General features: G+C 37.6%; 1 protein-coding gene across 1 annotated transcript; it reads right to left on the reverse strand.

Moving 5' to 3' along the window:
* Positions 1-25: 25 nt before the first annotated feature.
* Positions 26-27,262, reverse strand: LOC106674789 (uncharacterized). The gene is made up of 30 exons (XM_024799151.2): positions 27,138-27,262; positions 25,927-25,947; positions 24,721-24,876; positions 24,457-24,624; positions 24,181-24,210; positions 23,231-23,386; positions 22,960-23,127; positions 20,163-20,192; positions 19,738-19,779; positions 19,522-19,560; positions 16,608-16,763; positions 16,344-16,511; positions 14,560-14,589; positions 14,112-14,153; positions 13,896-13,934; positions 10,835-10,990; positions 10,571-10,738; positions 9,972-10,429; positions 9,813-9,865; positions 6,534-6,655; positions 6,216-6,437; positions 4,850-5,053; positions 4,534-4,665; positions 4,234-4,415; positions 2,911-3,087; positions 1,453-2,826; positions 1,314-1,355; positions 906-956; positions 710-785; positions 26-423 (listed from the first exon to the last, which is right to left on the reverse strand). The coding sequence occupies exons 1-30, from the start codon at positions 27,193-27,195 to the stop codon at positions 365-367; spliced, it is 4,779 nt and encodes a 1,592-aa protein (XP_024654919.2). The 5' UTR covers positions 27,196-27,262; the 3' UTR covers positions 26-364.

The following is a 27,262-nucleotide window of genomic DNA, read 5'->3' on the forward strand; positions in this document are numbered from 1 at the left end:
AGAATAAGTAAACTTAACTCTTCCTCTAAAACAGATGAATAAAAATGTATTACTAATTGCAAATATGTACTCTGTGACATGTGATAATCATGCATTCAAATCAAAATCAAAGATAAATAACAAGTTATAATTACAATTCCAACATTTATTATGCCATTCAAAAATATTGTAGCAATCACATACGTTTTTCTTAATTAAATTTTCTTCAAAATCAAGCCAGATTCTTGTAGGATTCAATATTATTTAATATATAAATAAAACCATCACAGATTAACTTATTGTAAATATGGCAAAAAAAAGGGGGGGGGGGGGGGGGGGGAGCCGACTTGTTGGTTATCTGAATAACCACAGTTTTCTGCACACATTATGTGTTGCTAGCGGAATGGAAATCACTGGATGCACTGGATGTCGTCTGATAGCCATCTAAAAAAAAAAGAGTGAAGTTATTCTGTGTTGTGTATTCAAAAAAAAAAATACAACAGTAGGAACAGTACTACACCAGGAAGCTGTAGTTTCGGTGGCAGATTAAATAATTGTATAAATAACATTTTTTTAAATGACATTTTGTATGTGTTGATGCAAAAAGCATCGAATTATTATTTTCCCTGTTGGACTGCCTGATCAAAGTACAAGCACACCTAAAAACACACAGCTTTCACTTCATTTTTACAGAGAAATTAAGTTGATGGTTTCCTTGATGGTTCTTTACCTCTTCCACGTCTTCCACGTCTCCAGTTCCTTAAAAATCGAAGTCGACTTGATGTTGAGTTTCCAGCACTTGTGCTCTAAAAAAACAAAACAAAAAGCAAATCAAACAATATTAACAAAAAGCAAATTAGCTGTGATTAACAAGAAAGGAAAGAAAAAAGGAACATGAAGCCCATGACAGGGAAACTTGTTCTTACCCCTGTCCTACTTCTGGACGGTTGTGACCATGATGCCATTGCTGACCGCACCTGATAAATGAAATGTCAAATGTTAGAACACTAAAATAGAAGTCACAGAAATTTGATAAATTTGTTCTTATTGCCAAGCCAAACACTATACGCAAACTATCTTGTATTGTTTTTGCACTATGGTGATGTTCATTATATTTTTTTGTGTGTGTTCTTGTGTGGAATATGAGCATATGCACATAACTGTTATTTATTAAATGGTCCCGTCTGCTACTTGTCTACTTCTATCCTCAAGTCTGAGTAGCCATTTAAACGGGCTTACAGAGAAACCATGACATGGCACTGAAAGTGGAAGTGGATTTTAGTGCAGTATTATTAGAATTTATATTTCTGTTCTTAAAATTGAGCTGTACGTACCTTACCGTCCAGCAGTGTTCCAAACACCAAAATAAAGAAGCCCTTTTTTTAAAAACAGAGTAACATGAGTTATCAAGGATTTAGTGATTAAAGATGCTACTATCATGGTATACAGATAGGGGAAAAAATGAATTTGTACCTGTAGTGAATTGAAGAATGCAAATGCAATATGGATTCCTTCATTTGGTGGATCAGCCAGAATTCCAATTCCCAAACCCCAAGTTATGCCAAAAAATGGTGTGAGCACAGCCAAGCTTTTGGCAATAACCACTAAGACGTGCTTTTCCTCTGCTTGTGCAGCAGTTGTTCCAACCCTTCTCCTTATGATTTTGTACAAAACCACAACCAGGATAATGAGGTTTATCACCACTATTAAAAGTGCAGGAATCACAAATGCCAGCAGAGCTTTGGACTTTTCCCAGTTGAGCCAGCATATGGTATCTTCTCGAATGTATCCGTTGTCAGGTGCAGTTGCAGCTATAGTTATTGTTGCAATGATGAGAGGAGCTCCGTAGCCTAGAAAAAATCCAATGGCCAGCATAGATGCTTTAGACAAACCCCCACCAAAAACATTAGTTGTACGGTAGAGCAGCAGCATAGCTGAGGCCAGCATCCAGAAGAACAGGGCTAGGTAGAAAAAATGGATAAAAAAGGTAGCTGCAGTGCATGCTGGGGGGTTTTTAACTTCTGCATCTGAAATGGCCGCTCCAATGATAAACCAAATGTTTGCAATCAGGAGGGAAACGGCGATGTTAACAATGGCAACATGACGCAAGTAAGAGGTTTCATTCTTTCTTATTTTTCTCCAAATGAGGCCTTCAATGATGAGACATATGACCAAGGATCCCATTGAAATGCCAACTCCAATGTAGGTTATAATGTCCAAATAGAGTTTCTTCGGACTGTTCGGTGACATGAGGATGGAGAATGAGGTCAGGTGGTTGCAGTTGCAGGTGACAGTTTCTGTTTCATTTATGTTTAACACTAACTCGCAGCCCTTGCCGTCCCATCCTCCCAGACCATCAAAGAGGCTGAAGTTCCAGAAGACACATTCAGGGTTTTCCAGTGTATCATTTAAAATGTCATATGTGAAAGAGATATTATTGATTTGGCCAGTGGACTGAACAAGTACAACCCTGCCGTTTATGGACTTGAGCGATGAATTGGCCTCATCTCTTGCAGGTAGTACGTTATCTAAGGAGTTAAATACTATCATAGTGATTGTTTTGTTATCTCCATTAGACTCTGGTATTTGTATTGTCACTGAAGAATTAAATTCAGCATTGAAAGTGTCTGTGAATGTAGTTCTGTTTAACTGAATAAAGCCTGTCATAATGTCAAAAGTTGCATTGACAAGACGAGATGTTATTATTTCAAGGGAGTCCAAAAATGATGAGCTAACACTTTTAACATCAGTGTTGTTTGAGATGCTTTTGGTGTCATTGTTATTGAGAAAGTTCCATGCTTGCTTTGTTCCATTGATGGTGAGAACCCCTGCTGTTATCAAGACATTCTATAGTAAAGAGAAAAGAATGATTTTAGATTAAAAACATTAACTGTTCAGAATGTGAAAACGTCTGCAATCTAATCAACATACCTCCATTGAATCTCTGCTAATTGAGATATCGAGGGATGAAGATTTGTTGGCGACATTGCTGAGTATTCTCACAATAGCTTTAACGTTGGCAGGAGATGTAATCACTTCTTCAGTAAAATTGACAGTGACGTTCTTGAGCTGTTCCAAAAATACTGGCAATGTAGCGGCAGTCAAGAACTGTGAGATTTGAACAGAGGAAAGAACAATGTTACATGTTAACTCCACTTAATAATTTTATATATTCTACTTATTTTACTTTCTTCTAGTTTTCCTGCAGGTTTAAGCATAAGTGATGCACTTGCTTTAAAATCACATATGAGGCTTCTGATGCATTTTTCTCATTCCCTTTTTAAGGAGAACACTGGACCACACACACAGGACCACTGTGCATCAACAGTACAGATATTCATTCATTACATACAGCCAATATACTGATATAGAATTATTATTACACATAATTATTTGCTAGTCTTGGTACCCGGGAATCAGTCTGCCAGGGCCTCTGCTCCCATTTGACGTGCGACACCCATTGCAGCTGACCCCCAATGGCACCTCCTACAGGACTGTGGGCCTACAGGAGGATGGGCCCATGTCCCTTTTGCAGGCTGCGTCTGGCACACTATGTGCAGAGGTGTCCAGTGACCATATGATTTTACTATTTCGTGGCTGACTGTGGACTTTAGGAGGACCATGAAACCACCACAACATAAATACCTCAGAGAAAACACTGACAATAAAGTGGAGTGGGTTAAAAACACAACTGCACTTTACAGGAAGGGCCAGAGTTTTCTCTATTTTCTGAGGCAGATGAGGTCTTTTAACATCTGTTGGATAATACTCTATGAATCTGTTGTGGGCAGTGCTTTCCTCTGTGATGTTGCATGGTGTACCCATTTTAGGTGGTGTTGGGGAGTAGGATGTTATCTAAGATAAGTTCAATACAGGACAATACCTCCCACCAACTCCATCACAGTTGCCAAATTAGGGTTTGGCTCAGACCATTACTACATCTGACCTCTGTATATTTTATACATATGTACACACACACACACTTAATGAGGTGCATACATTATTATAGTTGTACATATATTTATTCTTATAATTCTCATATTCCTATTCTTGTAATTCTCTTGTTTCTTGCATTTTGCACAAGACTGTTGCTTGAAGCTTGCACACAAGAATTTCACTCGCATGTGCTGTACCAGTGTACCAGTATATTGTGATGTGACAATAAAAGTAATTTGATTTGACTTGCATTGTGTTGCCTTAATTGAATCAATGATTCATTATCTGTTGTTGGAAACAACCAGAGCGCTAGGTTACCTGGGACTGGTCAAGCAGCTCCTGAACTGGCAACAGGATGCAGTTGTCTTCAACATCGTCAAATTTCCTATTTTCCTTGCACACTGCAGTTATTTCTCCCACCTTATTTGGTTGTGAACAGGGCACTGCAGCTTTGTAACCTATATCTCCTTGGCCAAATGTGTCATTTGTACAGTAAGCACCTATGCAGAGAGAGAACAAATACATCATCAGTTTTAATATGTATTTTTCATTTTGTATGTATGAATGCATGTTCATGATCATACTTGTGAATATCTGAATGTATTAAGTAATACTCACTCTGTGAGGATAACTGTAGTGTTATTGTATTTGCAAATACAGTTTGGTTTTTTAACTGACAGATGACTGTCTTTTCCCCTTCTTGACAACCTTGAGGTGTAGGATAATTATAGGTAATGGAAGTACCAGTGCCTAAACAACAACAATAAAGGTAAGTTAAAAATATCCTAGAGAGCAGAACAATAGCAAGACCGAAAAGTTACAAAATAATATTAATTGCATTAAATATGCTTTTGTGAAAAATGCTGTAATATAAAATGTTTCTCAGTAACAGATTTGCCTTTTGTTGATTTTTGTGTTTTTGTGTCAGGCTTACCTGCTGCAGAAATGTTCTGAAACTGAACCTTATACCCATCATTCACACTGCAATTCAGAGCCACACTTCCTCCGGAACATTGCACATACTGTCTGATTGGTGAGACTGTGATTGTGGGTTTTGTTTTCAGACTGAATGATGTTGCAGATTTCTGACGAAAAAATGCTTTGTCATTTGTGCGCATCAGCCGACATTCATAAACTCCTGTAATTAAAAGTGAAAATTTCAAATTAAACCAACAAAAGAGGTATAAAATATTTGTAATAACAACAACAATAACATTTTTGGAATACTCCTGGTTTTCCGCCCTCATACACTGAAACTTTACTTTTTAGCAATCCAACCCTAATTTTTCTGGGAATAACCAACTGCGATTGTTTAAAAATATAGCTTAAATGCTTAAAAGCAGAACATATTACATTCTGTATTGAAATGAAAGGACTCTTTACAATGTATTGTGAGGGAAAAGAAACTGGACTGCACAGAACTAAAAAGTAGAATATCAGCTCATTAATAATAAAATAGTACAGTAAAAAAAAAAACCTAATACTCTGTTTGGCCACAAATTGTCATAAACTGCACACCCGTTATAATGTGCTTGCAAACCCAAGAGGGGAAACTGTTTGTCTGCCCCCAACCAATGGCGGTACTCTTTTGCATCACTAAACTATTATTTGAGAAGTGAGCCATAGAAACTAGGAAAAACTGTATATCAGAATATTAGTGTACCTATAAATGTCACGTCCCTTTGTTTAGATGCTATTGTGGTCCTTAAATCACTGGTTAAAATGCATATACTGCTCACATGAAGTGTAACAGCTCAGCAAAGGAAAACATTTTTTGGCTTTTGTACCATATTTCTTTTGTATGATCTGTGTTGTGGATCTTTTGGATGACATGTATACCTATACACTATATATCTATCTGCACTGAACATATATACTGTATACAGAGTTTTCCGCACCAGACATTTTGCTCTCATCAGAGTTTATTGCGGTGGTTCAGTAACATGGCAGAATTCTTCTGCACTGTATTTCTGTGAGAGACTTAGGCCCAACCATTGGATACCTCTTCAATACATAAAATAATTGTAGTGGTATATTTACTACACTAAGACAGACTGCACTATAATTATTTTTGGGTGAAACTTTCTCTGCAATTTGTTCTTTTCAAAAGCGGGTCAGACTGATTGATGCACTGACAATGCTTGCGTTGCACTGTAAGATGAATTTTACCCAGCCAATCAGAATTTTGCTGTTGCTCTGGCCTGAGTACTAAGAGAAAACTGTGATGCAGAATTTTAATTTTAATTAAAAAAAATTCTATTAAAATGTATTCCTATTAAATGCACCAACCCATTTCTTACCATTGTCAGCGCTAATAAACCTGGACACAGTTAAGGTTGATTTTCCATCCTTAATTGAATTAATGCTGTGTTCTTCATCTTCAGATATGAGCACCGTATTACGTCTCCACTCTGCTGCTGAGACATTGCCAAAATTGAGATCCACTGGTGGAGGGCCACATGTTACAGTCACTGTTTGCTCATAAAATCCATCATTTGGCGAAAATGTCAGGGGACCCGAGGCTTTAAGGACAAAAATGTCACACAATTATTAAACAACTATCTGGACCAACAGATATTCACAACATTTGAAAGCATAAATGTAAAAAACTACCTTACCCTCAAATATTACAGGGTATAATTTTGCCAGGTTGTTGGATATGTTTAAATTTGTTGTCTGAAAGTCTGGTGTAATAGAAGAGGGAGCACTGACTTGATATTGGGCAATGGTACTTCCACTCCTGCAACAGAGAACAGAATTCCTTTAAAAAGAATGTAACCACAAAAGAGTTGCCAACTCTTAAGTTCTCACATGCTATGTGTTCACTCACACAGGCCAAACAAGTTTCATCTCAAATAACAAAAACATCAAATGCCTTTAGTTATGGCAACAACAAAAAAAAGAAATTACAGTAAATTGCAAATAATTAACAATTATTTTTTTCTCTACTGGGTAAAGGCTAAATGTCAGACTATTTCCAGATTATATGTTTTTAGAATGAGTAGTAGAGACAGTTTTACTGCATGTTGAGTTTTCCCTCAGTCACATTAATTTACAACTTAACAGATGGAAATGTTTACAGTGAAGTCTTCGTTGTGATGAGGCAGGATAGACTAAGACATTTCATCACATAAAAGTAACCTACGTTTACTGCTTTAATATCTTTTTATTCTTTCCTCCTAGTTTATTAAATAAAATATATTGTACACTTCATGGCTGAAGGTAATAAACAGAATCAGTAACAAAGCGCAGCCTTTGGCCAGCACTCTTCATCTTGCTGCCAAAGCAAACCAAGCATTCAGTCCATTTGTTAGTGAAGCCAGATATCTTGCATCAACAGGTCGATATTCATGGGCCACAATGGCCAACAGTGGGCCAAAGATGTCACGGTACTGGGTCTGGGACCCAATGTTTTCTGTTTTTTTATTTAGTTCTTGGTTTTGTTGTTTTTCGTGGTTTTGATTGTCGCTCTTGTTTCCTGCTTATGTTATTTATAGTTTGTAATGTTTAGGTTTCTGTCTCTGTGCCACTCCTGTCTTCCTTGTGTCACATCTAGTCAAGTTATGTTTTCATGTCTGTGCTTCTCCTTGTTTCACTGTCAAATTCGTATTTCTGTGCCTCTCTCGTGTTTCCTCTTACTTTGACGGTCTCATGTCCTATGCTAGTGTTTTCAGTTTTGCTTCCTCCCTGTCTCGTTATGTGTGATTACTCCCAGCTGTGCTCTCCTCCTGTGTCTAATTCCCTCATTATCCCTCTGTGTATTTACGCCCTTTATCTTCTGCTGTTTGCTGGTGGGTTGTCTGTGTATTACTCACTGCAGGTCTAAGGGTCCCATGGTCCATAGTTTGAGTTTCAGTTGTTTAGTTTCGTTTTACTTGTTTCTAGTTTCCTCTCTGTTTAGGTCATATTAGTTTAGTCATTGCATTCCTGTATTTTTATTCGCTCTGCTCCAGTTAAAGGCATGTTTTCAGTTTAAGTTTGTTGTCAGTGTCTGCATTTGGGTCCACACTCTCTCCACTCCACACGTCTGTCATAGCCGACGTGACAAAAGAACACCCCGAGGACTTCATTTAAAGGCTTTTTGTAGGTTATGAAATGTTCAACATGATCAGTTTCCGACTCGCCCTGTGGGCAGTCTTGACCCTTCAAGCTCAGGTCCTCTGCCAGATGCCTGCAGGCTTGAGGGTCCTTTGCAGGATCTTTGATGTTCCAAGGACTGCCCACTTCTAGATGTAGACCTCAGATGTCGTTGCGGGGATCAGCTGTACCCTTTTGCTCAGTTTAGGAATCGCTGCCCCGAGTGCTCTGATTACCGCTGGGACCCATGTTGCATTCACCCTCCACAGCATTCTCATTAAAAGTAAGGCTCCATTTAAAAATAACAGAAAATAAAATGTGAAAATTGTGGCCTTCAAATGAAGTGCCTAACTTCAGAAAAATTCAATAAAAAAATTATTTTAAAATGAATGGGGACACTTTCGCAGATAATAAATCTCATCTGAAATCTTAACAACTGAAGAGTAGTGTCAGTAGGATCTTTTGACCCAGCATTTTGAGTTTTAGTTTATTTTGAGCCTTTATAAACGGCTCGTTTTTTGTTATTCCACGTCACGTTGCACATTCTGTTTTGGTCTGCTTTTGAGTCCTTCTTCACAATACATGCAGTCTGCCTCAGTCAGACTGTGACAGAATGACCTGACCATATAATGGACTCAGCAGACGGGAGGCAGCTTTCACTCAGCTGGAGGAAGAGCTCCACTGGAAGTCGTGGCATGCTGCCAACTACAAGTGCATTGTCCGCGGGACCCAGCTGGCTCTCGGAGGTCCCCGGAGCTGACAAAAGCACCCACCTGTTGCTCCGCCTGCACCCAAGGCTCGCCCGCTTCAGGTGGGAGTCCTCTGTGTAACTTCAGGTGCACTCCAGGATGCATAGGGCTACTTTACTCACACTGGAGAAAGTTATCTCAGGGTGCTTTTGGAATAAAAAAAAATGCACCATGACAGTTTCTAAGGGCCCAGGTATATAAAGCTTGTTGTACTTCTTTCCTCTTTTCTGTACTTCTTTCTTCATCATACCTTTCTGTAATTTCAATAGCTAAATGGCCTGTATTATATAGCGCTTTACTAGTCCCTAAGGACCCCAAAGCGCTTTACATATCCAGTCGTCCACCCATTCACACTCTGGTGATGGCAAGCTACATTGTAGCCACAGCCACCCTGGGGCACACTGACAGAGGCGAGGCTGCCGTTCACTGGCGCCACCGGGCCCTCTGACCACCACCAGTAGGCAATGGGTGAAGTGTCTTGCCCAAGGACACAACGACCGAGACTGTCCAAGCCGGGGCTCGAACCAGCAACCTTCCGATTACAAGGCGAACTCCCAACTCTTGAGCCACGATCGCCCCTAGCTGACTTCTCTCTAGTCTGCTTTGATCTTAGTCTCTTCCTCTCCATGGAGTGTTCTGCGTATTGTAGCCAAGTATCTCAAAAGGTCACTCAAGGACCACTATAGATCAGCTGGTAAGTTTTTAGTGATTGTCACACTAGGGATTATACGTAATGATGTAGGAGACTTTCCCTTCATGTAGTCCTAAAATTCAGCCACAGAGGGTGTAGGTTTTCAACTTAGGCATAATCCTTTCTTTCAGGTCACCTGCTTTCGAATTCAGTGTCTTCAACACACCAGTTGTTCTTGGAGGTTGTTAACTAATCTCATTGGGTTAGGATGATAATATCCCCCCATAACTAGTTAACACTAAAATATCAGTTTTGTGAAAGGACTTTGCAAAAACAGGTGGAATGTTTCAATAACCATACTATAAAAGGAGTAGAAGACGAAGAAAAAAAAACCTTGTTAGGAATAGTTAAGTTAATAAAACAAAGACATTGTGAGTTACCGGAAATCAATTAATTTTGTTTCTATTCCTTGGTTTGTTCCTTCACGTCTGATCTGTTTGAGACAATGACAAAACACAAGAATTAATATCCCATACAGTTAGTAGATTGAGAACACAAGAAAACTAAATGACACAGAAAAACAGCAAATAAAGACTTACAGTGTCTCTAACAGTTTTGTGAAAGTCATTGGTTTCCTGATTGTATTCTTCCTTGAATTCAACATCCATAGTTATGTTAAATCTCTCTGTTATCAGTGTAGTTGTTTTTGTCGTTGATGTTGTTGTCGTCGATGTTGTTGTTGTTGTTGATGTTGGAGTTGTCGTCGATGTTATGTTTGCTGTTGGTATTGGCGGTGCTATTGTGCTTGTTGTTTGTGTTGTCGCTGCTATTGAGCTTGTTGTCGATGTTGTGTTTGTTGTTGGTGTTGTTGCTGATATTGTGCTTGTTGTCGATGTTGTGTTTGTTGTTGTTGTTGTCGCTGATGTTGTGCTTGTTGTTGGTGTTGTCATCGATGTTGTGTTTGTTGTTGGTGTTGTCGTCGATGTTGTGTTTGTTGTTGTGTTTGTAATTGTTGGTATTGACGGTGTAGTTGTAATAGTTGGACATGGATTAAAAGCTGTGAAGAATAAATTAAAATCCATGGAAAAAGAAGGAAATTAGTCCAAAACAAATTAATTTATTCAAGACATATTTGAATACATTCTGTGAGTATATAACCACACTCTGGTCACGTAAAAATTATTTGCTAAATCCTTACTTGAAATTGGTTCACAGAACTCTCCACCAGGAGGAAGCCCTTTGATGCATTCACAGGTTTGGGAGGTGACATTACTGCATGCACCGTATCGGCCACACTTGTCACATGACCAGGCAAACTGGTCCTCACATTGACACTGCTGTCCTCCAGTGGAGTTTGGATAGCACCCTGATAAACACATTTAAGACAATCACCAAACACAGCTCACAAATCATGCACCAGAGTATGAACACATTTAAATGTGACTGAGCACAAAATTCTTACATGTGGTGAAGTTCAAGTCTTCTAGTATTAAAGACTCGGTGATGTTTTGGGGGAAGGACACATTTTCCACATAGCCTCTAAACAGATCAATGAAATTTGAGGGCAGACTGGATATTGGGAAGAGCAAGTTCAAGTCTATATTAAACTCCACTGGCTCTGTAGAGGAGACAAGAAGAAAATCATCACAAAACTCTTTCACAATTATGAGAAACAACATTTACATAAATTGTTTATGAACAAGCACAACATTTATCTAACATGTATGTTTTTGCTTCTATTGAGACATGCAAGACCAGAAGTAGTAGGGAAGTAAAGGGCCACACCTCTTAATTTTTTAATTTAGATTTTTTTCAGCTCCATTTTCACAGGTGTAAAAACAGTATCTAGCCATGCAGTCCACCTTTTTCAAACATTTATGAAAGGATGGATCTTTCTAACGAGCTCACTAACTCACTAACTACTGAGGTCCAAACCTCCTCTGGCATCAGCTTAAATACATGAGTTTTCTTGGCTGGGCAGCTGCAGCTGATCCAATCAAACATAAATTATTAAATTTTGAAAACAACATTGATTTTGATGCAAATGTTTATTATAATGATGAATAATATTCTAAATGTTATTCAATAAGAAATGTAATAGTATTTGCATATTGCATTTAAATAGTAGAAGCATTTATATAAATCTTGTTGAAATTGGAAATTATTTAAAAACATTAAATCATTGGTTTCAAGTGACCTAGTAAACCTAGTCAGATTACCAAAGACAGTACTATCCTTATTGACAAAATTGATTTTCCGAATGCTCATTTTTCAATAACAAGTGGATTTCTTTTGACTTATTGAAGTTATCATCTCCCTATTTTTTGGATTATACATGATTCAGATGTTAAGTGTTCATTTAGTGTGAGTGAACCACCTTAAAAATAGTAAGGCTAAGAACACAAGAAAGAATTACGGCATTGAAGACGTATAAATAAATCAAAATTGGGATGACGTATATATTGATGACCCAAGTCAAACATAAAATGAAAATGTGAAAAAGTTTTCTTGAAGATATCAATAAATATTTTGTAAGAATAACTCCAAAGTTGGCTGGTAAAACTATGATCTTTTTTCTGTCTGCTGCACCCTGGAATTGCTTTCAGTGAACAGCTTGAAGATAATTGCTTAACATTAATACTAGTGGTGCAACAGATCACGGTTGATCCGTAATCCGAACCGATCCCACTCTACAGTTCGGCACGCACGTGATCCGAAGATTCGAAAAAGAAGAAAAAAAGTATGTGTATGGTGGGCGTGGTGGGTCTGCCAAGTGATAGATATGGCCAGCGCTAGCGGTCTAAGTGGAGGAGCAGAGGAGTTTGCGGTATTTAAGCAGCCCTTTGCTGCCCATTCGACCAGGCAAAAGCTATTACAAAAGCTATTGGGGTGTTTAGCTGCAGACGGGAGGCCATATTTCATTGTGCAAAACAAGGGGTTTAAACTATGATGAACATGCTTGAGCCACGCTATGATATCCTGTTTGCGTCCACTTTAGTGGCAAAATCGTTTCAAGCATGTATGAGCAGGAAGAGATTTAAGTTGTGGCTGAACTGTCCCAGGCATCTTCTATTGCCCTAACTACTACAAATAGGTGTAGCAACGGAAAGCTACGTGACCGTGACTGCTCATTATATCACAGCGGAGTGCAATATAATGAGCAGTGTGTATTATTGTAGGGTCTACCTTACAATATAAAGCGCCTTGAGGCGACTGTTGTTGTGATTTGGCGATTTATAAATAAAATTGAATTGAATTGAGTGGTAGATACAAAGCCTTATACTGTCCTATATTGAACCATAATTGCTTTTTTTAAATAATTGCATGGAATGAGTCTTGAGTTGAATGTTTTGAACAGGCAAAAAAGACTTCAATAAGTAAATGTTAATTTTTTTAATTTTTTTGTTTTTACTGATGCAAAAATTGAGCCAATCCGTGACTTAAAACCGTGATCCAATCCGAACCGTGACATTTTTGATCAGTTGCAGCACTAATTAACACTACTACTACTACTACAACTAATAATAATATAGTCCTGCTGCAGTCGATTTCAGAACTTGGTGCAGCAGCTCTACAGGTCATTTGAGAGTGCCTCCCAGATGACCAAAATCCTCACTATTTTGCTAAGGGAGAGACACTTCAGACACGCTAAAACAATAAGCTTATTTCTGCTTATATCTGCAATCTAATTTGTTCAGTCACTACACAGAGATCATGACAGTGTCACGGTTAGAACCTGATTCGAATGCTTAAAGATCAGCTCTTTTAACCACAGCAGGTAGCAGAAAAAGTTCAACTCTACAAGAACATCGAGTTGATCCAGACCTTGTTAAAAAGATAGGCACAGCTAAAAAAAAAAAAAAAAAAAAAGACAGAGAAGATATAAAGGGGACAGAACATGGAGAATATTTAAGGTCATAGATACCCAGGTATAGCAGAACTGAAAGATGTAGTAGTGACAGTCAAAAGAGCTTCACCATAAAAACACTATAAGAATTCCAAAGGATTTGCTCCTGACTCAGAAAGACATTAACTAGGACTAGTTTGTGAAAACAACAGAACATTCATACAGTATTTAGAGATTTGAAGGATGGGACTCTGTTAGAATTACAAGACTTGGAAAGAACTAAGAAAACTTCAAGTTGCAGTGTTAATCAGATATTTCAGGAATGTGGTTTCCCTTAAACAGACAAATACAAATGACAATGAATCCACATTTTTGCACAGATTTTTGGCCTGTGAGCCCCTGAATGGCCCACTGAATGACCAAATGAAAGACCCACTGACGGCCCACTGAACTGAATTTGGTGGTGAAAAATGTTTGTTATGTTAATTTAAGAGCTGTTAACACTGACTGGTCAGTTTTGACCGGGGACTCTAAAGTAAGGGGATGGGGTGCACAAAACCGGACGGTTAAATAGCGGTGTAGTTACAATGACGGTGATGCAGTTTTTTACATTTTAAAGTGCAAGTGATGATCAAGAGCTCAAAGACATTTATACTTTTCATTTGATACGTCATACCATATGGTGAAGTAGGAATTGTTGCTTCTGTTGTTGTGACTGTGAAAACAGAAAAAAGCAGTAGTTCAGATTTCAGTATACTTTTCTAATGCAGCCAAATAAATAGCTGTGTTGGTACAACAAAAGTCATTCATGTTTTAGATTTTACAGTGCAACTGATAATCTGGAGCTCACACAAGGACATTTATTCTTCACGTTACATTTCGAAAGCCATACCGGTTGTTGCTGTAGTAAAGGGTGGGGTTGATGGAGTTATAACTATGGAAACAGCAGCAATTTAGATTTTAGCATACTTTTTTATCTTTCAAAATCATATTTTCCAATGCAGCCACAAAATCTAATGTACATCATCCGTGCAACATTACATATTATGTCTGTTGCAACTTATATATTATGTTTTGAATATCAGGTGTTTGCTTTAAGGACATGCAGCAGAGCACTTCAAGTGTTGTGGTTACATATTATCCCCGTATAAGCTTTGGTCAGTAAAGGTAGCTTAAATTTATATTTGAAGCTATATAAATTATTAACACAAATTGAATTGTTGAAAGATTGTTTAAGTACAGTTTGTAAGTAAAATGACTACACATCTTTGTAATGAAATTTACTGGGGAAAAAAATACTTTAAAGAATGAACAAAGAAGCAAGAAGGATGTTCACATACCAGGAGTTGTTGTTGGACATGAAGCAACATCTATGGAGGAAAATTATGACTTTAAAATGTTCATTTTCTAGTGAATGATAAAAATGATTAATGGCAAAGAAGAAAAAAACAAATGAAAGACAGACAAAAGAAAAAAGAACACACCCTCATTTCTAACAACAAAAGGTTCACGCTGAAGCAGATGTTTAATAAATGATTCTAAGTAACCATAATTCTATGTTGTGCTGGTCAGACACATTTATTAATGTTTTTGGTGAAAGCACTTATCTTTTGCAACAGCTGGAAGATTTCAGTGCTTACTTGTGATTAGTTTACAGAACTCTCCCTTAGAAGGAAGGAAATGTGAAGGGATTTCTATGTTAAGAATAAAATAGAAAATGTATTAAAGTGATTTTAGAGTTTAGACTGGGAGGGTTGAGAGAATGATAGGTTGTGCTTCGACATTGGATGATTTAATGTAAACAACATCATTTAATATGTAGATCTGTATTGGTGTAACTCCTTTCCAGGCAACTAAAACTGACACAGTTATATAAACAAATGTATGGATCTAGGTTGGAGCTTCCATTAACAGCTGTGGATGGCAGGACTTAACCTGCCAGGCTCCTCAGGTTCAACTATTTGTTAGAGTGCCTGGGTCATCGATCCAGTGGTTTGTAGTTTTGGTTCTTTGATTTTGTTTAAGGAAAAGCTAGAATATAATGAATTTGATTTTGTTTATTTCATTATATTCTAGCTTTTCCTTATGGGTTAAAGGATTATTCTTAGTTTAGGTTCTTTGTGTGGGTTTTGTTAGAGTTTTAGTGTTCTGGTTTGTGATCTGTGATCCCCGTGCGTCTCTGTGTTATGTTTCCTGTTTTACTTTGAAGGTCCATGTCTGCTTCCCTTGTCTCGTTAGCCCTGATTTGCCGCAGCTGTGTTTCCCTCCTGTTTCCCATTCCCTGATTGCTCCCTCTGTGTATTTAAGCCCTGTGTTTTCATCTGTCTGTGTCGCGATCTCCCTTATCTACTCTCATCTTGCTGTGTGTTCAGCCAGCCAGCCAGCCAGCCAGCCAGCCAGCCAGCCATCCATCCATCCATTAAGACACTCATGTCTTAATGTTCTGAAATAACCTCAGACCTATAATTACAATTGGATGGGAACAATCAGTAATGAAGCTTGGGCACGGAGTTTATTAAATAAAATTTGTGCAAGATCAATTAATTGCACTATTATTTAACTCTTTGTTGTCTGCAGTCTGGTTTTGCTTTTAGTGGACAGCTTGGAGATACTTGCCTAATAAGAAAGTAATGCCATCCCACAGTCCTGTGTACACCCTCAAAACAACCCTTTTGCCCTTCTCATCATGGCTATGTGGTCATGGTGAAAATTAATAAAGTTGGAGTCAACACTATGCATTTAGCAGTACTGCTCAAGAGAAGTGAGAATCAATAGAGTAACCTTTTTCAGGTGTCATGAGATTTAAAAGTAAGCTCAACAAATGTAAGCAAATACAAAATTTGTCTGTGCAGTTTGGATAGTAGGGTATCTTGCTACGGTAAATATACCATTTCTCTGTTTCCTATGACGAGAAAAAAAACCTTAATATGCAAAAAATAGAGAGAAAGACCAAAGAGAGGACTGGAACGGAGAAGTTAAAGCTAAAGTCCTTTTGTCATACTGTAAAAAGACAAAAACAAACAAACCAAAGTTTAATCATTATTTTTGGTTGGTTAATTTGCACTTTTGCGGTGCGTGTGCTGCAGAGCAAGGAGTTAGAAACTGGCCCGTGACAGAAGCTTACTTGCGATTGGTTCACAGAACTCTCCACCAGGAGGAAGCCCTTTGATGCATTCACAGGTTTGGGAGGTGACATTATTGCATGCACCGTATCGGCCACACTTGTCACATGACCAGGCAAACTGGTCCTCACATTGACACTGCTGTCCTCCAGTGGAGTTTGGATAGCACCCTGATAAACACATTTAAGACAATCACCAAACACAGCTCACAAATCATGCACCAGAGTATGAACACATTTAAATGTGACTGAGCACAAAATTCTTACATGTGGTGAAGTTCAAGTCTTCTATTATTAAAGACCCAGTGATGTTTTGGGGGAAGGACACATTTTCCACATAGCCTCTAAACAGATCAATGAAATTTGAGGGCAGACTGGATATTGGGAAGAGCAAGTTCAAGTCTATATTAAACTCCACTGGCTCTGTAGAGGAGACAAGAAGAAAATCATCACAAAACTCTTTCACAATTATGAGAAACAACATTTACATAAATTGTTTATGAACAAGCACAACATTTATCTAACATGTATGTTTTTGCTTCTATTGAGACATGCAAGACCAGAAGTAGTAGGGAAGTAAAGGGCCACACCTCTTAATTTTTTAATTTAGATTTTTTTTTTCAGCTCCATTTTCACAGGTGTAAAAACAGTATCTAGCCATGCAGTCCACCTTTTTGAAACATTTATGAAAGGATGGATCTTTCTAACGAGCTCACTAACTCACTAACTACTGAGGTCCAAACCTCCTCTGGCATCAGCTTAAATACATGAGTTTTCTTGGCTGGGCAGCTGCAGCTGATCCAATCAAACATAAATTATTAAATTTTGAAAAACAACATTGATTTTGATGCAAATGTTTATTATAATGATGAATAATATTCTAAATGTTATTCAAGAAGAAATGTAATAGTATTTGCATATTGCATTTAAATAGTAGAAGCATTTATATAAATCTTGTTGAAATTGGAAATTATTTAAAAACATTAAATCATCGGTTTCAAGTGACCTAGTAAACCTAGTCAGATTACCAAAGACAGTACTATCCTTATTGACAAAATTGATTTTCCGAATGCTCATTTTTCAATAACAAGTGGATTTCTTTTGACTTATTGAAGTTATCATCTCCCTATTTTTTGGATTATACATGATTCAGATGTTAAGTGTTCATTTAGTGTGAGTGAACCACCTTAAAAATAGTAAGGCTAAGAACACAAGAAAGAATTACGGCATTGAAGACATATAAATAAATCAAAATTGGGATGACGTATATATTGATGACCCAAGTCAAACATAAAATGAAAATGTGAAAAAGTTTTCTTGAAGATATCAATAAATATTTTGTAAGAATAACTCCAAAGTTGGCTGGTAAAACTATGATCTTTTTTCTGTCTGCTGCACCCTGGAATTGCTTTCAGTGAACAGCTTGAAGATAATTGCTTAACATTAATACTAGTGGTGCAACAGATCACGGTTGATCCGTAATCCGAACCGATCCCACTCTACAGTTTGGCACGCACGTGATCCGAAGATTCGAAAAAGAAGAAAAAAAGTATGTGTATGGTGGGCGTGGTGGGTCTGCCAAGTGATAGATATGGCCAGCGCTAGCGGTCTAAGTGGAGGAGCAGAGGAGTTTGCGGTATTTAAGCAGCCCTTTGCTGCCCATTCGACCAGGCAAAAGCTATTACAAAAGCTATTGGGGTGTTTAGCTGCAGACGGGAGGCCATATTTCATTGTGCAAAACAAGGGGTTTAAACTATGATGAACCTGCTTGAGCCACGCTATGATATCCTGTTTGCGTCCACTTTAGTGGCAAGATCGTTTCAAGCATGTATGAGCAGGAAGAGATTTAAGTTGTGGCTGAACTGTCCCAGGCATCTTCTATTGCCCTAACTACTACAAATAGGTGTAGCAACGGAAAGCTACGTGACCGTGACTGCTCATTATATCACAGCGGAGTGCAATATAATGAGCAGTGTGTATTATTGTAGGGTCTACCTTACAATATAAAGTGCCTTGAGGCGACTGTTGTTGTGATTTGGCGATTTATAAATAAAATTGAATTGAATTCAGTGGTAGATACAAAGCCTTATACTGTCCTATATTGAACCATAATTGCTTTTTTTAAATAATTGCATGGAATGAGTCTTGAGTTGAATGTTTTGAACAGGCAAAAAAGACTTCAATAAGTAAATGTTAATTTTTTTAATTTTTTTGTTTTTACTGATGCGAAAATTGAGCCAATCCGTGACTTAAAACCGTGATCCAATCCGAACCGTGACATTTTTGATCAGTTGCAGCATTAATTAACACTACTACTACTACTACTACAACTAATAATAATATAGTCCTGCTGCAGTCGATTTCAGAACTTGGTGCAGCAGCTCTACAGGTCATTTGAGAGTGCCTCCCAGATGACCAAAATCCTCACTATTTTGCTAAGGGAGAGACACTTCAGACACGCTAAAACAATAACATCGAGTTGATCCAGACCTTGTTAAAAAGATCGGCACAGCTAAAAAAAAAAAAAAAAAAAGACAGAGAAGATATAAAGGGGACAGAACATGGAGAATATTTAAGGTCATAGATACCCAGGTATAGCAGAACTGAAAGATGTAGTAGTGACAGTCAAAAGAGCTTCACCATAAAAACACTATAAGAATTCCAAAGGATTTGCTCCTGACTCAGAAAGACATTAACTAGGACTAGTTTGTGAAAACAACAGAACATTCATACAGTATTTAGAGAGTTGAAGGATGGGACTCTGTTAGAATTACAAGACTTGGAAAGAACTAAGAAAACTTCAAGTTGCAGTGTTAATCAGATATTTCAGGAATGTGGTTTCCCTTAAACAGACAAATACAAATGACAATGAATCCACATTTTTGCACAGATTTTTGGCCTGTGAGCCCCTGAATGGCCCACTGAATGACCAAATGAAAGACCCACTGACGGCCCACTGAACTGAATTTGGTGGTGAAAAATGTTTGTTATGTTAATTACTGTTAACACTGACTGGTCAGTTTTGACCGGGGACACTAAAGTAAGGGGATGGGGTGCACAAAACCGGACGGTTAAATAGCGGTGTAGTTACAACAGCGGTGATGCAGTTTTTTACATTTTAAAGTGCAAGTGATGATCAAGAGCTCAAAGACATTTATACTTTTCATTTGATACGTCATACCATATGGTGAAGTAGGAATTGTTGCTTCTGTTGTTGTGACTGTGAAAACAGAAAAAAGCAGTAGTTCAGATTTCAGTATACTTTTCTAATGCAGCCAAATAAATAGCTGTGTTGGTACAACAAAAGTCATTCATGTTTTAGATTTTACAGTGCAACTGATAATCTGGAGCTCACACAAGGACATTTATTCTTCACGTTACATTTCAAAGGCCTTACCGGTTGTTGCTGTAGTAAAGGGTGGGGTTGATGGTGTTATAACTATGGAAACAGCAGCAATTTAGATTTTAGCATATTTTTTTATCTTTCAAAATCATATTTTCCAATGCAGCCACAAAATCTAATGTACATCATCTGTGCAACATTACATATTATGTCTGTTGCAACTTATATATTATGTTTTGAATATCAGGTGTTTGCTTTAAGGACATGCAGCAGAGCACTTCAAGTGTTGTGGTTACATATTATCCCCGTATAAGCTTTGGTCAGTAAAGGTAGCTTAAATTTATATTTGAATAGATAAATGATTAACACAAATAGAATTGTTGACAGATTTTAGGTTAATAAGTACAGTGACTACACATTTGTTAATGACGTTTACTGCAAAAAAATACTTTAAAGAAGCAAGAAGAATGTTCTCATACCAGGAGTTGTTGTTGGACATGAAGAAACATCTGTGGAGGAAAATTATGGTTTTAAAATTTTCATTTTCTAGTGAATGACAAAAATGAATAACAGCAAAGATGAAAACCAGAAATAGACAAAAAAAAAAGGAAACAAGAACACAAATACACCCTTATTTCTAACAACAGGTTTATATTAGAGTTAAAATGTTATAGGTTACCATTTCAAAAGCTAAAATGGCTTGGCTTGCTCCCTATGTAACCTACGCATATGAGCACGTGCATGAACTTCATAAAGGGAACAAGCAGCCTTGAGAAGAACAGACTGCACTCAATAAAGGAAGCCACCTGGCGTCACAAGATAACGACAACATCATGGGAGGCTGCATTCACATCGTATGACAACGCTTGCACAACATGCTTTGTAACCATATATTGTGTCTTAGCTAACATAGCAACAAGCTTCATGAATATTCATGAGTATAAACAATAAAAGCAGCTTGCAGAGGGAAGCAAGTTGAAGTGGTTTGGAGACAACGGCTTCCCTTGCGGTGAGTGAAAATTTGAGCTCTGTGTGACCTCGTTCCTGGGTGAGTTTCTTTTTATCCAGCAGTATCAGGGGTAAAACTGTGACATTAAATTGGTCCTTCGAGCCGGATTCTAGTTCATCGGGGAGGAGAACGATGGGCTGAAGTCTCACGTCAGCCAGGAATACTTATCAAAAGACCTAGGGCACAAGATTTTCTGCCAGGCCGGTTGAATAGCATCTGCCTTCCCCCCAGCGGGCACGGATGTATGGATTCAAGACTGAGACCACGCGGTAACAACTTCACGTAAGTACAAAGGGGACAGCCCTGTAAACCGTGTTCCGTATATGCAGAGTAGTTTGGAACTACTGTACGTCTCTCTGGGAGAGCCAACGAAAGAAGTGTTTGTTGCTTTGTAAGGTAAAGCCGCGACCGTGAAGCCCGGTGTCCGGGACACCACCTGGCTGTCGTCACGGATGACTAGAAGTCTTTCAGAGAAAGCCACGAGCCGGGATTGTGAGGTCCGGGACTCTGTGCGGCCATCGTCTGGGACGTCAGGGAAAGTGAAATAAAAGTGAATAACGTTGTGTGTGCTCATGTGAGTGAGTGTGAAACAGGCACATTGTCTGTGGCACCAATTATTGTCAAAATGCAAAATCAGGCGAGTAAGACTGCCTCAGGGGGGGATGAGAAATTTATGGAAAAACACTCCCCAGGGAGCACACAAAGTGAAAATATGTTGGTAAAAAATTTAGTAAAACAGAAAAATAAATACCAAAGTAGATATCATAGAAACCTGATTGTATTATGTGAGATTATTACACTGTCTTAGCCCATGTTATACCTCTGATTTAAGCTTATGAAATTATTATATAGTTTTAGGTCTGTGAAGGTTCTCAGTCATCCAGGTCATCGTAGTCAAATGAGTTTGCAAAGAAAAGCATCTGGACTTCTTTAAGTTGCTTGAAGACGTTTCACCTCTCATCCGAGAAGCTTCTTCAGTTCTAAGGTCAAATGGTGGAGAGTCCCAGATATAAACCTAGTGGGAGTATCCCCCCACAGAGGGACAAAAGGACCCCCTGATGATCCTCTAATCGCCTGAGCCAAGGTGTGAAACTGGGTGTGGGTCCCAATCAGCCAGAGTTTCGGGTGAGTTCATTGTGAAACCTGGCCCCACCTTATCATGCGAATTCCTGAGATCAGATGGCCCAGGATGTGAGTGGGCATTAAGGCGTCTGGGAAGGGATCTCAAAACTGGATCAAAAAAGTCATTCTGAAAAACTCAATGAATTCTGAAAAGGCTGGTATTGTGATAGCAATAAACAAGTTTTTTTTTAAAGAAATTGTTACTTTTCTCTATGTTTTATGAAATCTGGGAGTGGTTTTATTATTCTTTAGTGAAACAAGCAAAAAAAAAAAAAAAAAGAGCTCTCCAGTGAGAAGAAGCCCTTTTATGTACCTACAGGTTTGTGAGGTGATATTACTGCAGAGTGCAAGATATTTAAAAGTAGAATAGGAGGCAGAGCCTTCAGTTTTCAGACTCCTCCTCGGGGAAACCATGGAACCAGCTCACTTTTTGAATAAAAAAAAATACACTCATGTCTTAATGTTTTGAAATAATCTCAGACCTATAATTATAATTGGATGGGAACAATCAGTAATGAAGCTTGGGCACGGAGTTTATTAAATAAAATTTGTGCAAGATCAATTAATTGCACTATTATTTAACTCTTTGTTGTCTGCAGTCTGGTTTTGCTTTTAGTGGACAGCTTGGAGATACTTGCCTAATAAGAAAGTAATGCCATCCCACATTCCTGTGTACACCTTCAAAACAACCCTTTTGCCCTTCTCATCATGACTATGTGGTCATGGTGGAAATTAATAAAGTTGGAGTCAACACTATGCATTTAGCAGAACTGCTCAAGGAAAGTGAGAATCAATAGAGTAACCTTTTTCAGGTGTCATGAGATTTAAAAGTAAGCTCAACAAATGTAAGCAAATACAAAATTTGTCTGTGCAGTTTGGATAGTAGGGTATCTTGCTACGGTAAATATACCATTTCTCTGTTTCCTATGAAGAGGAAAAAAACCTTAATATGCAAAAAATAGAGAGAAAGACCTAAGAGAGGACTGGAACGGAGAAGTTAAAGCTAAAGTTCTTTTGTCATACTGTAAAAAGACAAAAACAAACAAACCAAAGTTTAATCATTATCTTTGGTTGGTTAATTTGCACTTTTGCGGTGCGTGTGCTGCAGAGCAAGGAGTTAGAAACTCGCCATGACAGAAGCTTACTTTCGATTGGTTCACAGAACTCTCCACCAGGAGGAAGCCCTTTGATGCATTCACAGGTTTGGGAGGTGACATTACTGCATGCACCGTATCGGCCACACTTGTCACATGACCAGGCAAACTGGTCCTCACACCGGCACTGCAGTCCTCCAGTGGAGTTTGGATAGCACCCTTTTTAAGACAACACAAAACACAATTCATAAGGCATACAGGATCACATGAACACTATTACACATGACTGATTACAAAGTTTAAATTAACATCAAGTCCTTACATGTGGTGAAGGTCAGGTTTTTCAGTGTTAAAGACTCAGTGATGACTGGGGTTAGGGAGACATTTCTCACAATGTGTCTGAGTACATCACTGAAATCTGGGGCCACACTGGATGCTGGGATGTGTAATTCAAGGACTATATCAAAGTCTATTGGTGCTGTGAAGCAGAAAAAGGGGGGAATCCATCACATATACATAACACAATGATAGGAGATGATATTTACAAGAAAATGCTGACAAAAGCTGTCACTTATATGGCCCCTGTTTATTGCATAGACACAATTTTGATGATGCATCTGCTCCCCACTTCCACACTGTTCTAATCTGGTACTGTCAAACCTTATTTACTACCACTTAAACTGAAAGTTGAAATACAGCTAATTGAGTCATAAGTCACATGTGATTCTAGATCATTTAAAGAGCTGTATTGTTGAAACAAAAGTGATTGATTTTTTTTTTTTTTTTTAGATTTAATAGTGCAAGTCATAATCTGGAGCTCACACAAAGACCTTCATTCTTCACTATACATTTCCAATGTCTTACTGTATGTTGGTGTAGGTGATGTTGTTGATGGTGTTGTGACTATGGAAACAGGGAACGAAGCTATTTCTATTCTTCAAATTATTTTTTTCAAATGCAACCATAATATGTAATTTACATCATCCTTGCAAAATTACATATTATGTCTTTAATATCAAGTATTTGCTTTAAAGAGATGAAGCAAACACTTCAAGTGCTGGGGTTATATGTTATCCCCGTATAAGCTTTGGTCAGTAAAGGTAGCTTAAATTTATATTTGAAGCTATATAAATTATTAACACAAATTGAATTGTTGAAAGATTGTTTAAGTACAGTTTGTAAGTAAAATGACTACACATCTTTGTAATGAAATTTACTGGGGAAAAAATACTTTAAAGAATGAACAAAGAAGCAAGAAGGATGTTCACATACCAGGAGTTGTTGTTGGACATGAAGAAACATCTATGGAGGAAAATTGTGACTTTAAAATGTTCATTTTCTAGTGAATGATAAAAATGATTAATGGCAAAGAAGAAAAAAACAAATGAAAGACAGACAAAAGAAAAAAGAACACACCCTCATTTCTAACAATGACAAAAGACAAACAAACCAAAGTTTAATAATTATTTTTGGTTGGTTAATTTGCACTTTTGCGGTGCGTGTGCTGCAGAGCAAGGAGTTAGAAACTGGCCCGTGACAGAGGCTTACTTGCGATTGGTTCACAGAACTCTCCACCAGGAGGAAGCCCTTTGATGCATTCACAGGTTTGGGAGGTGACATTACTGCATGCACCGTATTGGCCACACTTGTCACATGACCAGGCAAACTGGTCCTCACATTGACACTGCTGTCCTCCAGTGGAGTTTGGATAGCACCCTGATAAACACATTTAAGACAATCACCAAACACAGCTCACAAATCATGCACCAGAGTATGAACACATTTAAATGTGACTGAGCACAAAATTCTTACATGTGGTGAAGTTCAAGTCTTCTATTATTAAAGACTCAGTGATGTTTTGGGGGAAGGACACATTTTCCACATAGCCTCTAAACAGATCAATGAAATTTGAGGGCAGACTGGATATTGGGAAGAGCAAGTTCAAGTCTATATTAAACTCCACTGGCTCTGTAGAGGAGACAAGAAGAAAATCATCACAAAACTCTTTCACAATTATGAGAAACAACATTTACATAAATTGTTTATGAACAAGCACAACATTTATCTAACATGTATGTTTTTGCTTCTATTGAGACATGCAAGACCAGAAGTAGTAGGGAAGTAAAGGGCCACACCTCTTAATTTTTTAATTTAAATTTTTTTCAGCTCCATTTTCACAGGTGTAAAAACAGTATCTAGCCATGCAGTCCACCTTTTTGAAACATTTATGAAAGGATGGATCTTTCTAACGAGCTCACTAACTCACTAACTACTGAGGTCCAAACCTCCTCTGGCATCAGCTTAAAGACATGAGTGACCTTGGCTGGGCAGCTGCAGCTGCTCCAATCAAACATAAATTATTTAATTTTGAAAAACAACATTGATTTTGATGCAAATGTTTATTATAATGATGAATAATATTCTAAATGTTATTCAAGAAGAAATGTAATAGTATTTGCATATTGCATTTAAATAGTAGAAGCATTTATATAAATCTTGTTGAAATTGGAAATTATTTAAAAACATTAAATCATCGGTTTCAAGTGACCTAGTAAACCTAGTCAGATTACCAAAGACAGTACTTTCCTGTACTATCCAGTTAATCTGATCAGACCTTTTAATGAAAAACTATTCTTTAATATATGTCACTTAAAGAAAATACAGATGCATATGATACAAAACCACATTAACATGCAGGTTTTTCCATATTGAGCAGTTTTGTAACCTAAAAAGATGACACCAGTGTTAAAAAAAATACTTTGTATACTTTGTTTTTTCCTAATAAAATGAAATCCTTACAACTAAGTTCTGCTAAGTATTTTCAGGAAATTAAAATTACACCATAGCGCCACATAATTATATGAAAAATGCATGGTAAAGTTAAGAGAGTTTTTAGTCAGAGGCTATATTATAAAATGTAACTGATGATGGTGTTTTTGTCTTGTTATCAAACATGTTAAAAAAACAAACAAACATGAAACTTGAAGGATTTTTAACAAAATGCCTTCATTTGCTCACCAGGCAACTGTGAGTGGCAACCTAAAAGTGGAAAAAGACAAAACCAGTTTAGAGAAGATATCTTGTGCTTGTGAGAAAGCAAACATATGAAACGTTGCAGTGAATTCTTAAATCAAAACATTTTTGACAAAAAATGCTGATCTTTGTTAATAATTATTCCATAAAAAATAATATCATTGTGACGGGGGTGTGGTATTTGGCCTGCTGCGGGGGAGAAAGCGTCACAGCGAGCTCATGGGGCGGCACGGAGGCGGGGAGAACAGGTACATAAATTGACTGTGTCTGCTTTCTGACAGTGACAGCTGGCTGGGAAGGTGTGGCAGCGAGACACAGTGCCTTTGTCCGGAGCCTAGGGTCGAAACCACAGTATTATTTGTCACACAATAAAGCGTCTGTGCTCTGGCAACTGCTGCGTCGAGTTTATGTGCTCCACCTTGGGGGTCCAACGCTACAATCATTTATGGTTGTTTTAGGTCACTCTGTTCAGTATTGTAGTAATAATTATGTTAATCATATTCTGATAACCTCAGCTGAACAATTATTTTATGTTTTATATTATAGATTTGTTAATAAAAAAGTGTTATTGTCACAGATTTACAGCGAGATTTACACACTCAGGTAATCAAACAGAGCTCTCTTCTCAAAGCAATTCACAGATGATGTGTGCTTTGTCCTTGGTACTGTCACACCCCAATAGTGTATCAGTGTAAAGGGTTAATATAGTAAAGGATCATAAACCAAATGTTTCCTAAACCTAATCTAAATATGCTTTGGTGTCAAACAGTCAACATCATTTATAAAGAGAAAAAGTTATTATTTATAATTTTGAATTGTAAGCTCAAAAGTATTTGTACCACCTCCAGGTTCACTGTTGTATCATATTAGCAGCGTGGTATCGACAATACTGATCCGATACCAATACTTTGTACAAAAACTTAGTGTTTTATTATTTTATTAATGATAAACTGCATATTTACCCCAAACAGATTCAAAAACATTAATATTCCCAGATGTCTTCACACTGTGAACATTTCCGATGATTTCAGATTTTAAACTGTTTAAATGTACTTTTATAAATACGATATTAGATATTTATCACAGTATTGACAGAAAAATGTTTCAAATAGTTTACATTTATAGCTCTAATTAATCTTAATTAAACTAGCTAATGAGAAAAAAATAACTGAAGAAAAATTGTGTTTGTTTCTCACCTTTGCAAAAAAGTATGATAATCACATTGAACCAGCACACAAGTTGTTGGAGAGCCATTGCTGACTACACCTCTTTCACGCTTTCTTAGACTTTCCTAAAAAATATGCTCCTCGCATGACGTTCT

The sequence above is a fragment of the Maylandia zebra genome, linkage group LG3, assembly GCF_041146795.1.
Source record: "Maylandia zebra isolate NMK-2024a linkage group LG3, Mzebra_GT3a, whole genome shotgun sequence".
In the NCBI taxonomy this organism is placed as follows: Eukaryota; Metazoa; Chordata; class Actinopteri; order Cichliformes; family Cichlidae; genus Maylandia; species Maylandia zebra.